Genomic DNA, 14,659 nt, shown 5'->3' on the forward strand with positions numbered 1-14,659 from the left:
ACATCTTACATTAAATTTAAATAAGTGCCTAGAGTATGCAGAGAATTAGCCTATATATTATATAAGTGAAAACACCTCTGGCCTATCTTTTAAAAGATACTTCATCAAACACAAGTGAACACAACTTCTGTAGACTTTGGTGAAACCTCTTATATTAAGGATGTAGAGTTCTGCCTTTTGCACTCATAAACTGTGATGATAACTGAGATAAGGAAGAGCGTTGACTACAGAAATACTGCAGAGAAATAAATAAAAGACGCTCCTAGGTGATGTTATTTTCTCTACAGCCCAGTGTGCTTACTATGTTGAAAACCTTTGTTCTCAAAGTAATTAATGTGCAGATGTGATAGTAATAGTTCCCTGTTTAAGAAGTAACCTTTAATGCAGCCTTTTTTTTAGCCCCTTTAAAATGGATGCACACAGTGATGTTTTCTCCTAGGCTCAAAGCTGAGTATTATCCTATCATTTTAATAGTATTTTAGGCAAGTCCTATGACAATTATACCAACAAGTTTTCCTCAAACAATTCCCCACCCCTAGCCACCACCCCGTATGTTCTGCTTGTTCATATGCCCTTCACCCTTTCCCCTGTTATTATCACTGATATCTCTGCTTGTACGTGAAAGTAAAAAGCAATTCCAGCAAACTCAATGGCCCTGCTCCATAGCCTGGCCCCTGTAGAAGAGAGACAAAAGGGGAGAAACGTGAAGGACATAAAGGACCATCATGGGTTGAGATCAGGCACTACCAGAAGCCCAGCTTGTCTTTTTAAAAACAGGCTCGGTGGACATGTTCCCAGCAGGTAAGTCTTCACTGGCTTGGAGAACAGGACTACTTCACAAACACTACTGTGTTTGAGTTTCTAGAGGCTACCCAGGCCAAGAAGACATCCCTAAGAAAGAAAAAGATACACACAAACTCAGAATTACAGCCTAGATATATTCTTTTTAAACGTTGTCTTAAACAAATAGGTTGACATATATCACCCAATAGGAATATAAGGGCAGTGGGCCTAAGAGTCAGAAGTATAGGCAATCCTAATTTACTTTGGAGGATTTGAGATAGGAAATACCAATGCCTTGTTTCATGGATGTAGGTCAATCTCAGGAAAACTGGGGAAATGGGCAAAATCTTCAGAACTTCTTCCCTTTCCCCCTATACTTAGCACCTTATTGTGCTACTTACCGCCTATCCATCCCTTCTCAAATTCTAATTCCCTAAGAGGTCTGATTTGCACTAAGGAGATAAGCTAAACTAAGATTCAGTCACCACCAGCTTGATGTGTCATATTTTTAAAGAGCACACACAGAGGTAATGTAACTGAAAAGTGTGAACTGCTCATTATGTCATCTTTATCTACACGGCAAATGTAAGCTTTTTTTAAGCAGGGGAACTTCTCTAGTAGCTTCTACAATCAGATGTATATAGCAACCTACTCTACCAAAGGTAAGGTGGTACTGATTATATGCTCAGCGTTACTGTGTTTTCCAACACAGTTTATTTAGTCATACTTGAATTATAAGAAGGGGAACTGTAAGCTCACCTGCAGTGCTTCACCACGCACTCATTGCTGCAGTACTCATTGTCCCAGTCCTTACTCACAACGGGAGGGTTCTCACAGCCGGACCTCACACATCGAGGCTGGGGTGAGAGCGTCATAGGAGACCCACTCACCAATTCAACATCCATTTGAGAAGGAGACTCAACCTGTGAGAGGGAGAGAGCACCAAAGATGGATTGGACTGCTACTTACCTAGCTAGCCAGCTAGTCAAATTAACTCTAGGATCCAGTGGAGCAACAGATGTTACAGTCCCTCACAGATGGGGGTACAGTTCCAAAAGAAGGTGAGTTCTTGGTCTTCTCTATATCCAGCTTTAGAATTTTGCCATGCAGATTGATATGAAGATGCTTCCTATAAGGGGAATGCTGCCATACTGCTGGTGTTTAATCTTAATATTACCTATCACTGACCTTATTCTACAGTTGAATAATATTCCTCTGAAAATATCAAATCAATAGAATGTGAATAGAGGTTGGGTCACCTCAACTAAGATCAGAGACTAAGAAGATAAAACGTGGTGCCATCAGCAAAAAGGAAAAAAACTTAGAGATTAATAGTTTCCTGGTTTTGAAGGGGTGGGGTGGGTGGTATTTTTCTTTAAAATGACTGCTTCATTCATTGTGGGACTATAGTCACAAACAGACCCATATTTCAAAATGACTACTGGTCAGGTACAAATTAAAAGTAGGGTAAATTGGCATCTGTTTGTTTCTGAAAAGACTCAATGATACTAACCAGTTGAATTTTTCTACCTGTATTCCCTACCCATCCCCTTACTTAAAAACATCAAGCCAAGCAGTCAAGGTTTGGGAGAAATGGAAGGATTTATCTCCAAAGCTTTGGATCCTTGGGTAAGACACCTGAAAAATAACTCTATGCTTAGGATATATCTTTAGTTGACTACCGTATTACTTCTGCTTAGTTAAGGAGTAGTCTAGGATAGGAGGCCCTCTTAATGTTTCTCACCAAGAACACTACAGAGTATCTTGCAGGGAACTGACAGGATATTTCATACGCCTAGTTGTGCCAGGCATTAAATGCTAGTAGCAGCCCCTGCTTTTATTAGATCAACCAAAAATGCTTACACATTTTCACTGGTCTAGAGGAAATACTTGAAAACAGAGGCTCACCTCAGGAACTACATCTGTGATCATCTCACAGATTGTCTCAGGAGAGGTTTCCTCCACTGTATGGGTCTCAGGGCTGCTGTTCACAGGCCGCTCCGGACTCCTTTCTACAGGTGGTGGAACCAAGGTAGTCTGCATTTTTAGAGTGGGCGGAGGCACAAGCTTGACCTGCAGTGGCGGCGGCTGCTGCTGTAGATTGATTCGAAATTTCTGAGGTGGGGGCTGCTGCATGGCCTGCAGCGGGGGAGGCTGCTGCAGAATGGTGACTTGCTGCTGAGCCGGGGGCTGAGGCATTTGCTGCAACGGAGGGGGTTGTAGTCGGGGCGGAGGCAGTTGCATGGAAGCTGCTGCTGCAGCTGCTGCCTGCAGCACTGACCTAGTGACGATCTGGGCTTGCTGACTAGGCTGGATAGTAGCTGTACTGGTTTGGCCTAGTTGGATCCCCCGGGAGGTCACCACTGTGGCTGGGATAACGGTAACCATCCCTCCTTGAGACATAGTAATAGAAGAGGGCAACATCTGTTTGGTAATAATCAACTTGGTAATATTGGGCTGACCCCCAGCCCCAGAAGATGCCTGGTTTGCTACATAGGATGAAAGAGTGGAATTAACAACAATGGAAGGAGACAGGGCAGGGGGCTCTGTTGAGGCTGCTGCTGGAGAGGCTGGCTCAGCAGTAGTCACAGGAGGTGGAGAAGGAGTCTGTGATGGGGGCGCTGGATCCAATTCCACTGTTTCCACAGTAGCCTAAAAGAAGACCAAAAAAAAAAAAAAAAAAATCAGGAGATTTATTCTCTCCCCCAGGACATACTCACTCTAATCACCTCCCAAGAAAAGGTACATCACAGACTGGGGGGGCGGGGGGTACAAAGAGAAAGAAAGAAAAAAGAGCAGCCATGTGTCTGCCTGGCTAAAATAAACAATGAAAATAAACTCAGACTGTTTGGCAAGGTTTACGATGGAAACAAATGGGAAACCTGTTACATATTTTTGAGCTTTTAATAACTATATACTATTAATAATAGGTTCCACAGGTTTTTGGTGGTATTTACTTCTAATTGCTAATATACAGCTTTAAAAATGTTTTTATTGGTTTAAATATCCACCTACCCCAATCTTCTTACCTGACACTCTTGATTGTCTTTATAAGCAGCCAGAGCCTTCAGATACTCTTTCTTGGCAGCTTCAGTTTTCCTCTTATATACCTGCATGAAAGACAGACTGTTTAGAAAGTTCACAAACTCCTAGTAAAGACTGATAATCCTACATTATTCATCAATGAAAGACAATTCATCTCAGTCTAAATATTGACAACTCCTGAAAGCTAGTAATCAAGACAGCCACCATGGCAGACTTTCCAGTGACCATGCATCTGAAAGCCAGCCAATCAACAGTAGGCTTGCAGAATAGCTACACTTCTAAAGCCAACAGCAACCCTTGCTCACACCTGTGTAACCAGAACAAATCCTGACCCCCAATAAGATGAGTAGTCTGCTTAGTCTGGGATTGTGTCTAACCAGTATACTTTCCCTTAAGGAAATGTGCTAAACTGTTTGCAATGATAGCCACAAGAATTCTTCCTGTGCCGCATACCTGGTCTTCCGTCAACAGCTGAAACTTATTTCCCATTCCTTTGAATTTGGGCTAGCTCTGTGAGTTGCTTTAACCATTAGAATGTGGCTGAATTGACAAAAAGAGAACTTGGGGACATCTGTTTTTGTTCTCTTGGAATACTGCTCTAACTCTGCCATAGTGTAAAGAAGCCAGTCTAGCCTATTTGGAGGATGAGAGACCATGTGAAAGAGAACCAAGGCATTTCAGCCAACAGGTAGCACCAACTGCCAGGCACGGGAGCAAGGTCATCTTGATAAGCCATACCAGCTGTTGTTTGTGTACGACCGTAGGAATGAGCCCAGGTAAGAACACCAGGAAAAACACCCAACCAATTTACAGAATCATAAGAAATAATAAATTGGGGACTTCCCTGGTGGTCCAGTGGTTAAGAAATAAGAAGACCTGGGGAGTGTAGGGTAATGATAATTATAGCCATCTTCAATTTCAACTGTATCTTATATTCATGTAGTATCACAATTTTCATTTGTTTAATCCAGGTTAAATTTAGGGAGGTTAACTATAGTTCTCAAGTTTATATGAGGCCAATGAAAAAATTCAAACTTGGCTGTGGATTTTAGAGTTAGCTACAGCATGCAACTCACCAAAGAATAGCCTAATTTTACAGATAGAAAAAAAAGGCATAGAAAGTTAGATTCAGTGTTTTTTATAATAATTTTTTTTAAATTTGTTTTTATTTATTTATTTTTTAAATATTTAAATATTTATTTGGCTGCACCGGGTCTTAGTTGTGGCATGTGGGATCTAGTTCCCTGACCAGGGATTGAACCCAGGCCCCCCACATTGGGAGCATGGAGTCTTGGCCACTGGACCACCAGGGAACTCCCTATAGTATTTAGATGGGTATTTGGGATTCACTGTATGGCTGCAACTTTTAAGATGGAGGATGATCTTGAATGCCATTAACAAAGAGCTGATATGAAATAAGAACACATAAGAAAGTTAAAACTTGAACATTCACTAACCACTAGTTCCTTGTTATTTGCTCACCTGTTTTTGCTCCTCTCCAAGACTGTCCCACATGGAAGCCACAATTTTTGAAACCTCCCCAAAAGTGGCATTGGGATTCTGTCCCTTGATGGCAGCCTGTGTGTCACGAAAGAATAAAGCATATGCTGAAACTGGTTTTTGAGGTTCATTAGGATCCTTCTTTTTTCTCTTCTTTGGGGCCTTCTGCTTTTTCCCTGCTTCCACCACAACTGTCTTCTGGTTGGGAAGTTGCTGTGGGGGGGAAAGAGAGAGAATTACAAGAAGAAGAGAAGTATCATGTCGGGAGAACTGAAAGAAAAGAACTTTTATATGGGGTAAACTAGTCACATGAATGGAATTCTCAGAAATGCTAAAAGTAGAGGCAATAGGATTAAGACAATAAATTACGTGAGAACCAATAAGAATGGAGATTGGAAGGAGCATTATAAACTATAACTAGAGAGGCAGGACCCCATACCCAGAAAAGAGCAGAGGAGACAGCAGGGCAGGAGTAAAGAATACTTAGTAGGAGCTGTAGGTCAAGAGTTTTATCCCAGAATAATATGGCAGATTTGATTTTGGCAGGGAATGCCTCACCCTCCGGAATTCCTCAACACCATCCTCATGAAGTGAACTAGTAGGTGAAGGTGTGGTTGAAAGACGATCCTCAGGTGACTGGGCAGGTGGCAGGATGGTGCCACCCCCTAAGCTCAAACCAAGTTGAGAACTCAGTTCTGACTGATCAATGGTGGTCAACTGGCTATGCCCCATCAAACCAGATGTCATGTCTGTCATTGGTACATCAATTGTAACAGGTGGATTGGCACTATACTGAGTTCCTATAGAATGATCCAAGTCCTGAGAGAAGCAGAAGGACTAATTAAACACTAAATATAAAAAACACTACCCTTCCCTTCCCCCCACCGGAATTCAGGACAATTTATAAACCCTCTGCTTACCCAGAAAGTATCATCATTTAAACAAACATCAAATAATTTGTCTACATATAAAACATATTAAGCTTTTTAATAAAGTACAGAAATTACAAATTGAGTACTAAGTCACTTCTTTGTACTCAAAGGCCTATTCCAAAATAACTAAAAATAACCAAAGAAGTCATAATTTTGGACAAGTTAATTTAAAGAGCAAGTAAGTTATTCAGTAATCTAGAGAGAGTGATGACACACAGGGGAATGAAAAACTTTCTCCCTGTACCCTCCTAAATAACGGCTCTTAAAGCTGCAATACATAGGCAAATCAGAGTGCATAAGGGCAATGTTAGAGATGTTTGGCATCAAGTACAGTGGGTGAAGATGTGCTACTAATGAGATGTGCTAGAAGCCCAAATACACTGATTTATAACATACTAATCCACAATTAATACTTTTGGTTCAGACAGTTTTTTGAATACATCCCTCAACATGCCAGCAATCACACTCACACTTGAATCCTAGGATATGAAAGCCATAGTAGTAGGGAAAAAACTTTTTCAAAAATCCCAATAAATCATTTTCATTTCAGGGTTAACACTGGACATTTTACAATTTTAAACCAGTTTTCAAGTAAAATTGATTCAGATGATACATCTCACTTATTCAGGGGAAACGAGGTCTTTGTTGGTGAGCCTTTAGCCAGAAGAATGGAAAATAAATACTACCCAAGTGTAGCAGGGAACAGAGTTACTTATGTCTCCCCTAACACCATGCCCATGAGCTTGGGTAAGCCTGATGATGTCTTGCCCCTTACCATGGTCAAGCCCCCACTCAGGAGCCCCCCGCCCTGCTCCATCAAGCCATGGGTCATGCCCACAGGCATGTCCAATGTCTGGACCCCATACTGGGCTGAAAAGCTGCCATCCTGAGAGGAGGAAGGGTCTGCCAGGTCATCAAAGTGGCCAACCACATCTGAGACAGCCAGTGAGGGATCAGAATCCAAGGAGATAGGGGGGATTTCAAATTCTTCATCACCCAGGCTTGGTGTATGGAACGTCTGTAGGGAGGAAAAAAAGGGAAAAAGACTTAGTGGGAAGAGGAGGAACTGCATACTGCTAAGTGAAGAACATGGCTGAGTACCTCTTTTTGGCCTGGATCCCATTTCTGTTACCAATTTCCTAGGACCTATTTTATTTTACAAATAAATCTTCTTCCTCATATCCTTGGCCATATGTCACATACAAGGCTGCCAACATCAATCACAATTTTCAGTTTTCTCTCTTTTCTACCTTTACCATCTTGGTTGTCCTAAACTATTTTGCCTATTGGTCTAATGAATGATTCTTTCAGCACCATTAGTAGGGACCCAAACTTTATAACCTGTTTAGCTATGATGCTTAAAATCTCTCTAAATATTCTAATAGACAGCAGTTATTTCATACTTAATACACCTGAACTGTTAGACCACAGAAATTCATTGTCAACTAGACAATTATACTTGGACTGTTGTTTTAGGTTCCTTTGAAGCAGATCCTAAAAGGATCATGGGAACTTTATGCCCCTCTAAAATATATGCACTTAAGAGTTTCCTACCACTTCTCCATTTTAGAAATCACGATACTAACAACAAATAAGATTTCCATGTGTACAAGATTTTTGGAAAACCCAACAATGCTAAGATAAGGATAATAGAAAAACCTTCATTAAGAGATATAGCCAGAGGGCAAACTGGTTCTCTAACAGTTCCTGAACACATTCCTGTCTTGCTCTGAACAAGGCTTTCTGCAAGAAAGGAAGAAAAAAATTATTCCAGGTGAAGACCCAAACCCTTCCTCTGAGTCCAACTACAATAATAATATACTATTTCTATTCTGAATGACGCCACAATTCCCGGAGCTACAGACCAATGTCTGACCTAAGATACATTAAATGTCATGGTTCCTTTTGACACTAAAAAACTAAAATGGCAGCATCTGCAGCAATAGAGCATTAATAATGGCAAGAGACTTTGGTGTCACAGAGATCTGGGTTCAAGTCCCTTCTCTGCCATTACTATATGACCTTGAATGGATTTTCCTCATCTATAAAATGGGACTTGTAATGGTAATCTCCTTATATGGTTATTATGAGGATTTATGGGATTTAGTATACAAAACTTTATCACATGGCCTGATATATATAACTGCTTAATGATAATATTAATATCCTAATTATTATTAACTTGCCACCTGCCCCAACCAATTACCACAGATTGCTGGAATTTTAGAAACTTTAAATTCTATCAACCTTGTCACATGGCACAGTAAATACCAACTGATTCAGATCAAATTAAATAGGTACCCACAGTTTCGGGGTTTTTTTCATGATTAAGTAAAGCATTCTTTAGGAATTCCTCAAGATTTTTCTAAACCCAGAAAGGGTCTCACTAATATCAGCATTTTAAAATTTTGCTAGAAAGAATATTTCCAGCTAGTAAAACCAGGGAGAAAGAGTATGCCTGTGAAATGCTTGATTTCTCTGAAATCACATCACACTGAGAGAAGTTTCCTAAACGACAAAAAGATATGTATATAGCTTCATTTCTATATTTTCCTCCTCCAAGAGCCTTACTATTTTACTTAGCATGGTAAAAATTTGTGATATAACATGAGAGGAGCATACATAAAGAGCACGGGAGCAGACAATTCTTTAGGAAAAACTAAAACTCTCCCCAGGAACTGAACTTTTCTCAGTACACAACTCATTTTTGTTATTGTGTGGAAGTTGTTAACTTCAGGTCCATGATTTTTTTCTGAGATTTCAGTTTAAGTTCATGTGCTCATTTTTCAGGAAGAAGAGTACAAAGATTTTTACCAAATTCTCATGCAAACAAACAAAAGTTACAGGGGCAGGAAAAAGAACCTGGGGAAACATTTACTGTACTAGATTTATAGTTGTATAATAGTGGTGTACAATTTTTTAAGAGGATACAGCAAAAGTAAAGCAAAAAATGACTATCCTATTCTGCTTACCACAACAAATAAAAAAGCAACTCTGCCAAGATATGAAAATGATACTATTAATGAGAACTGAAAAAGAATAAAAACTCATATCCAAAACAGGAGACCAGTGTTCTGCAAAGGACCAGCCCTCATAAACTATCTGGAGTGCTCTCATGGAGTACACTAAAAAACCAGACATGTAGAGATTCCACAGTAACCAATTAACAAGACATTCTTTCTATGTACCACCCCCCGGAATGTGGAAACAGCTTTGTTATTCAGTATCTGTGGCTTTAACGGTGTTTTTTTTAATTTTGTTTTATTTGTTTCTTCTTTTAAAAAAGAAGAGTAAAATAATGGTAATGATCAAGAATACAGAAAGGTAAACCACACACATACTAGAATAGAGATCCAGTCTAAATCTTTTACTACCACAAGTTATCTGTAAGATTATAGGTAAATCCAATATCTAAAGTTATTTTAGTGGATTCACCACATAACTAAATCATACTCTAGATTGTCAAACATAAAATAAAGATAAAACTGTAGCAAATATTAAAGTAAAAATAAATGATTTGGACACAGAAGGTGGAAATAGGAACGTGATACCACTACCTTCTCAACTCAGCTTTTGTTTCCTTCTCTGTTAAATTCCTGGGCCTTTATGAGGAAGAAAGCAGTTTGGGAATTACACTTTATAAGCAAGGATGCTTAGCATTGAGAGAACCAAAATATAAAAAAATACCATTTCCCTACCTTTTCACATTCCTCTATATCAAAGCACACAATCCAGTATTTCTTTAAGTACTTTCTTGTGTAGATTATTCATTTTAAGGAAATTTATTTTAATCAAACACCTATTTATTCAACATTACCCCGGTACTACAGATTATTAAAATAGCTTAATTGTTCTTAAAAACTAATACAGTAGTGAAAATTTTAACTGTTCAGCCTGAAATCATTAACTGGTTCTAAAGATTACTTTTCCTAATTAAGGATAGTTATCTTTATAACTTATTTCCCCAGAGTGCTCAAAGCACAATATCATTATTTAAGTGCCAGCCTACAAGAGAAACAGAAAGATTAAACTCCCTTCAGATTATACAGCTTTCCTATCTCAAGCAATGCTGTAATAAATGCTAAGCCTTCCTCTCTGGACATGTACTTTTAAAAAATTATTATTATTTCTTATTTTACTGAGGCATAACTTATGTAAAGCACATACATTTTAAAGTGTATGGCCCAATGAATTTTTACATACGTAAACACCCAATTAACTACCACCCAGATAAAGATACAGAACATTTCCGTCACTCTAAAAGATTTTCTCATGCTCCTTCCTAGTCAATACTCCCTCCCTTCCACAACAGGTAGCAGTATTCTGACCTCCATCAGCATAGTTTAGTGTTGTCTATTCTTGATCTTCATTAAAAAATGAACTCAAAAAAAAAAAAAAAAAAAAATGAACTCATGGGGACTTCCTTGGCAGTACAGTGGTTAAGAGTCCACGCTTCCACTGCAGGAGGCACAGGTTTGATCCCTGCTCAGGGAACTAAGATCCCGCATGCTGTCAGGTACACCGTCCGCCACCCCCCACCAAAAAAAAGAACTATTATAGTGTCTACCCTTTTTTGTCTGGCTTCTTTTACTCAGTAATATATTTTTGAGATCACCCAGGTTGCATTTATTAGTAGTTCATGCTTTTTTATTGCTGTGTTGCATTCCTTTTAACAAATCTATTAGTTTATAGACATCTGGTTTTGTTTCCACTGTTTAGCTATATAAATAAAGTTGCTGTGAACATGTTTCGGTTAGTATATGCACTCATTTCTCTTACGTATATATCAAGGAGTGGAATTACCAGGTTACAGGGTAGGTATATGTTTATCTTTAGTAGATACTGCTAGTTTTCCAAAGAAGCTGAATCAATTTACACTCTCACCAGCAATGATTAAGAGTTATCTATATCCTTGCCAACTCCTGGAATTGTCTTTTAAATTTTCAACATTCTGATGGGTGTGAAATGGTATCTCATTGTGATTTTAATTGGCATTTCCCTAATGAGTGACAATGACAATGACACTTTTTCATACGCCTAATGACAATTTGGATATCCTTTCTTGTGAGGTGCAAGTTTATTTATGTTATTTTTTTTAATTTATTTATTTTTGGTCACGTTGGGTCTTCGTTGCAGTGCGTGGGATTCTCATTGCGGTGGCTTCTCTTGTTGCAGAGCACGGGCACTAGGCGCGTGGGCTTCAGTAGTTGTGGCACGTGGGTTTCTCAATAGTTGTGGCTTGCGTGCTTTAGAGCACAGGCTCGGTAGTTGTGGCACAGGGGCTTAGTTGCTCCATGGCATGTGGGATCTTCCCAGACCAGGGTTCGAACCCATGTCCCCTGCACTGGCAGACGGATTCTTAACCACTGCGCCACCAGGGAAGCCCTGAGGTGCAAGTTTAAATATTTTGCCCATTTTAAAATGGGATTCTTTATTTTATTCTACAGAAGTATTTGAATATATTCTGAATATGAGCCAGATACATGTATTAAAATATCTTCTCCCAGTCTGTGAATTTCGGGAATTCCCTGGTAGTCCAGTGGTTGGCACTCGGTGCTCTCACTGCCAGGGCCAGGTTTGATCCCTGGTCAGGGAACTAAGATCCCACAAGCCGCATGGTGCAACCAAAAAAAAAAAAAGGTTCTTAAATTCAATGAAGTCCAATTTTTCAACTTTTTCATGGTTATTACTTTTGTGGACATTTCTTTTTCTTGCAATAAAACTCTAAAACTTACTCTTCTAAAAGAAAAAAAATGTTTTTAATTACCTTTATCTAGTTCTAAGACATATTTGGGGTGGCTCACAGTAAGACCAGAAAAAACAAAAACCACAAACCAATTGAAATAAAGGAAAAACAAATTAAAAAACTGAAACAACAAAACCAAACAAACAAGGGGGGAAAGAAAGGTGAAGAAGTTGTAATGACAAGGAGAAATGTTTACACTGACAGGGCTCTAGGCTAAAGGAATCCACTGAAATTTAGTTATGAGCTTCTTGGCAAAATAGTTTTTTAAAACATTTCTTAAAGTCATAAAAGCAAAAACAAAGGATAGACTCAAACCCGGAAAGTTTCTTGATGAGCCCAGTGTGAAATTTACAACACTCTAAATAAAGAAATTTAAGGACTTCCCTGGTGGCACAGTGGTTAAGAATCTGCCTGCCAATGCTGGGGACACGGGTTTGAGCCCTGGTCCGGAAGATCCCACATGCCACAGAGTAACTAAGCCCATACGCCACAACTACTGAGCCTGTGTTCTAGAGCCAGCGAGCCACGACTACTAAGCCTGCACGCCTAGAGCCCGTGCTCCGCAACAAGAGAAGCCCAGCACTGCAACAAAGAGTAGCCCCGGCTCGCTGCAACTAGAGAAAGCTCTCGCGCAGCAATGAAGACACAACGCAGCCATAAATAAATAAATATAAAAAATAAGAAATTTAAATGTGGAGACCTGATTCAGAAGAAATTGGCAATGATGCGTTTTCATGTGGATGAGACCAATGTGAAATTTACAGCACTCCAAACAGTGAAAATAAACCATGGAGATATCACTCAGAAGAAACTAGCAAAGAGACAGCAAAGCATCAAACAGATTTTTGTTTTATATTGTTTCTAAATTTGCTGCTTATTTGATTCACACTTTCCCTGGCTTAGGAGAATAATAATGAATAGTAATCACGATAAAGCAGTTTAAAAAAAGCAGCAAATGCTCCTTGCTAATCTAATTCTCATCCACGAAAACATTAAATTTTGTTATAAGTTCATTCAACAGCAATTGATAATTCTAGATACAAAACACTGATGCAAATGGTTTACACAACGTTTTTAAAAAAACTAAAATCCTCAAAAGATAGTACAAAGTTCAAGACTTCAGTTTCTCAAAGACCGAAAAATTTATTTTCCTGTTCCATCTTACTCTTTTGCCTTGCCTAAGCAAATGATACACTTACGACAATATTTCAACTAAAACTCTTCCACGAATACTAAAGGACCTCACCATGATCGTTACTTCTACTTCACATCATCATAAAAAACTATTATTACAGCCATCTGACAGCTGGGGAAACTGTGACTTACAAGGGTGAAGTAACCTGCCCAAACTCTGAGTCACTGGCAAACAGAAATGCATGGTCTAGGGACTTCCCTGGTGGCGTAGTGGTTGAGAATCTGCCTGCCAATGCAGGGGGCACGGGTTCGAGCCCTGGTCCGGGAAGATCCCACATGCCGTGGAGCAACTAAGCCCGTGTGCCACAACTACTGAGCCCGTGCGCCACAACTACTGAGCCTGCACTCTAGAGCCCGCGCGCCACAACTACTGAAGCCCGTACACCCCAGAGCCCGTACTCCACAGCAAGAATGGCCACCGCAATGAGAAGCCCGCGGACCGCAAAGATGAGTAGCCCAGCTCGCTGCAACTAGAGAAAGCCTGTACGCAGGAACGAAGACCCAACGCAGCCAAAAATAAGTAAAATAAATTTATTCAAAAAAAAAGAAATGCATGGTCTACTCAACTCCCTTCATGTTTTCTGGCAACTATTTCCTTTCATCCTGTCACTAGCAAAACAAGCTAACACCATGTAAGTAAACATAACTATTAACTTTTCCAAAAATCACTGGGTAGGAAATTTAAATGAAACAAAGACCCCTTCAACAAAGTATGTTTTAAAAATGAACACATTCCACAGTTAACCTCTGGTAGGTAAATTCCTTCCCTGTCTCAAATTTCTTTGGCTTAAACATTTTCTCCCCGCTGCGATCTCCCAAGATTATTGTAGTTATTTCTCCTCCACGAAAGGAGACAATTCCACTCTGTATTCCAATCCAGATCAGTCTGAAATAGGTTCGGTCTTTTCCAACGTCCTCCTTTTCTGATGACAGCAGCTTCCCGGGCCTTCCCCATGGTCCTCATAGCCTGTGGAGGCAGCTGCCACTTTTCTCCAAACATCAATCGCGGACCCCGTTCCCAACACCCGGCCCCTGGCGTCCGCACTCTCCTCCCCACCACCCGGCCCCGCCGCTGCCTCACGCCTTCCCCCCCGCTGCCTCACGCCTTCCCCCCCGCAGCGTCGGCAGCTCGTGCTCACCTCGGCCCCTGACAGGAAGGGGTGCGAGGGCCCTGTGATCGTCAGGTAATTGTCATTTCCTCCGGGAAACTGGAAACCAAAAGAAAGCCGCGGGGATAAGTTAGGGGAAGCAGGGAGTTGGCTCGGAGCGACAGATTCTGACCCCGACATTATGACATCACTCCCCAAACCCTGCTCTCTCTCCTCTCCCGTCAGCAGCCTCTCCGCCCGGCTTCCCGCCTCTGCTTCAACCCCGTTAGCCACGCTCTCTCGCCAGCCTTCTAACTCTGAAAAGCCTACCTCCATCTTCACACAACGCCTACCACGGTCTCAGTTCCCTC

At 40.4% G+C, this 14,659-nt stretch overlaps 1 protein-coding gene across 1 annotated transcript; it reads right to left on the reverse strand.

Annotated features, from left to right (window-relative positions):
• Positions 1–87: 87 nt before the first annotated feature.
• Positions 88–14,630, reverse strand: TOX4 (TOX high mobility group box family member 4). The gene is made up of 9 exons (XM_065871556.1): positions 14,619–14,630; positions 14,340–14,408; positions 7,036–7,278; positions 5,887–6,147; positions 5,311–5,541; positions 3,813–3,893; positions 2,692–3,435; positions 1,543–1,706; positions 88–891 (listed from the first exon to the last, which is right to left on the reverse strand). Exons 1-9 carry the CDS (start codon positions 14,622–14,624, stop codon positions 831–833), a joined length of 1,860 nt encoding a protein of 619 aa, XP_065727628.1. The 5' UTR covers positions 14,625–14,630; the 3' UTR covers positions 88–830.
• Between the last annotated feature and the right edge of the window lie 29 nt (positions 14,631–14,659).

This window comes from Phocoena phocoena, chromosome 2 (genome assembly GCF_963924675.1).
Source record: "Phocoena phocoena chromosome 2, mPhoPho1.1, whole genome shotgun sequence".
In the NCBI taxonomy this organism is placed as follows: domain Eukaryota; kingdom Metazoa; phylum Chordata; class Mammalia; order Artiodactyla; family Phocoenidae; genus Phocoena; species Phocoena phocoena.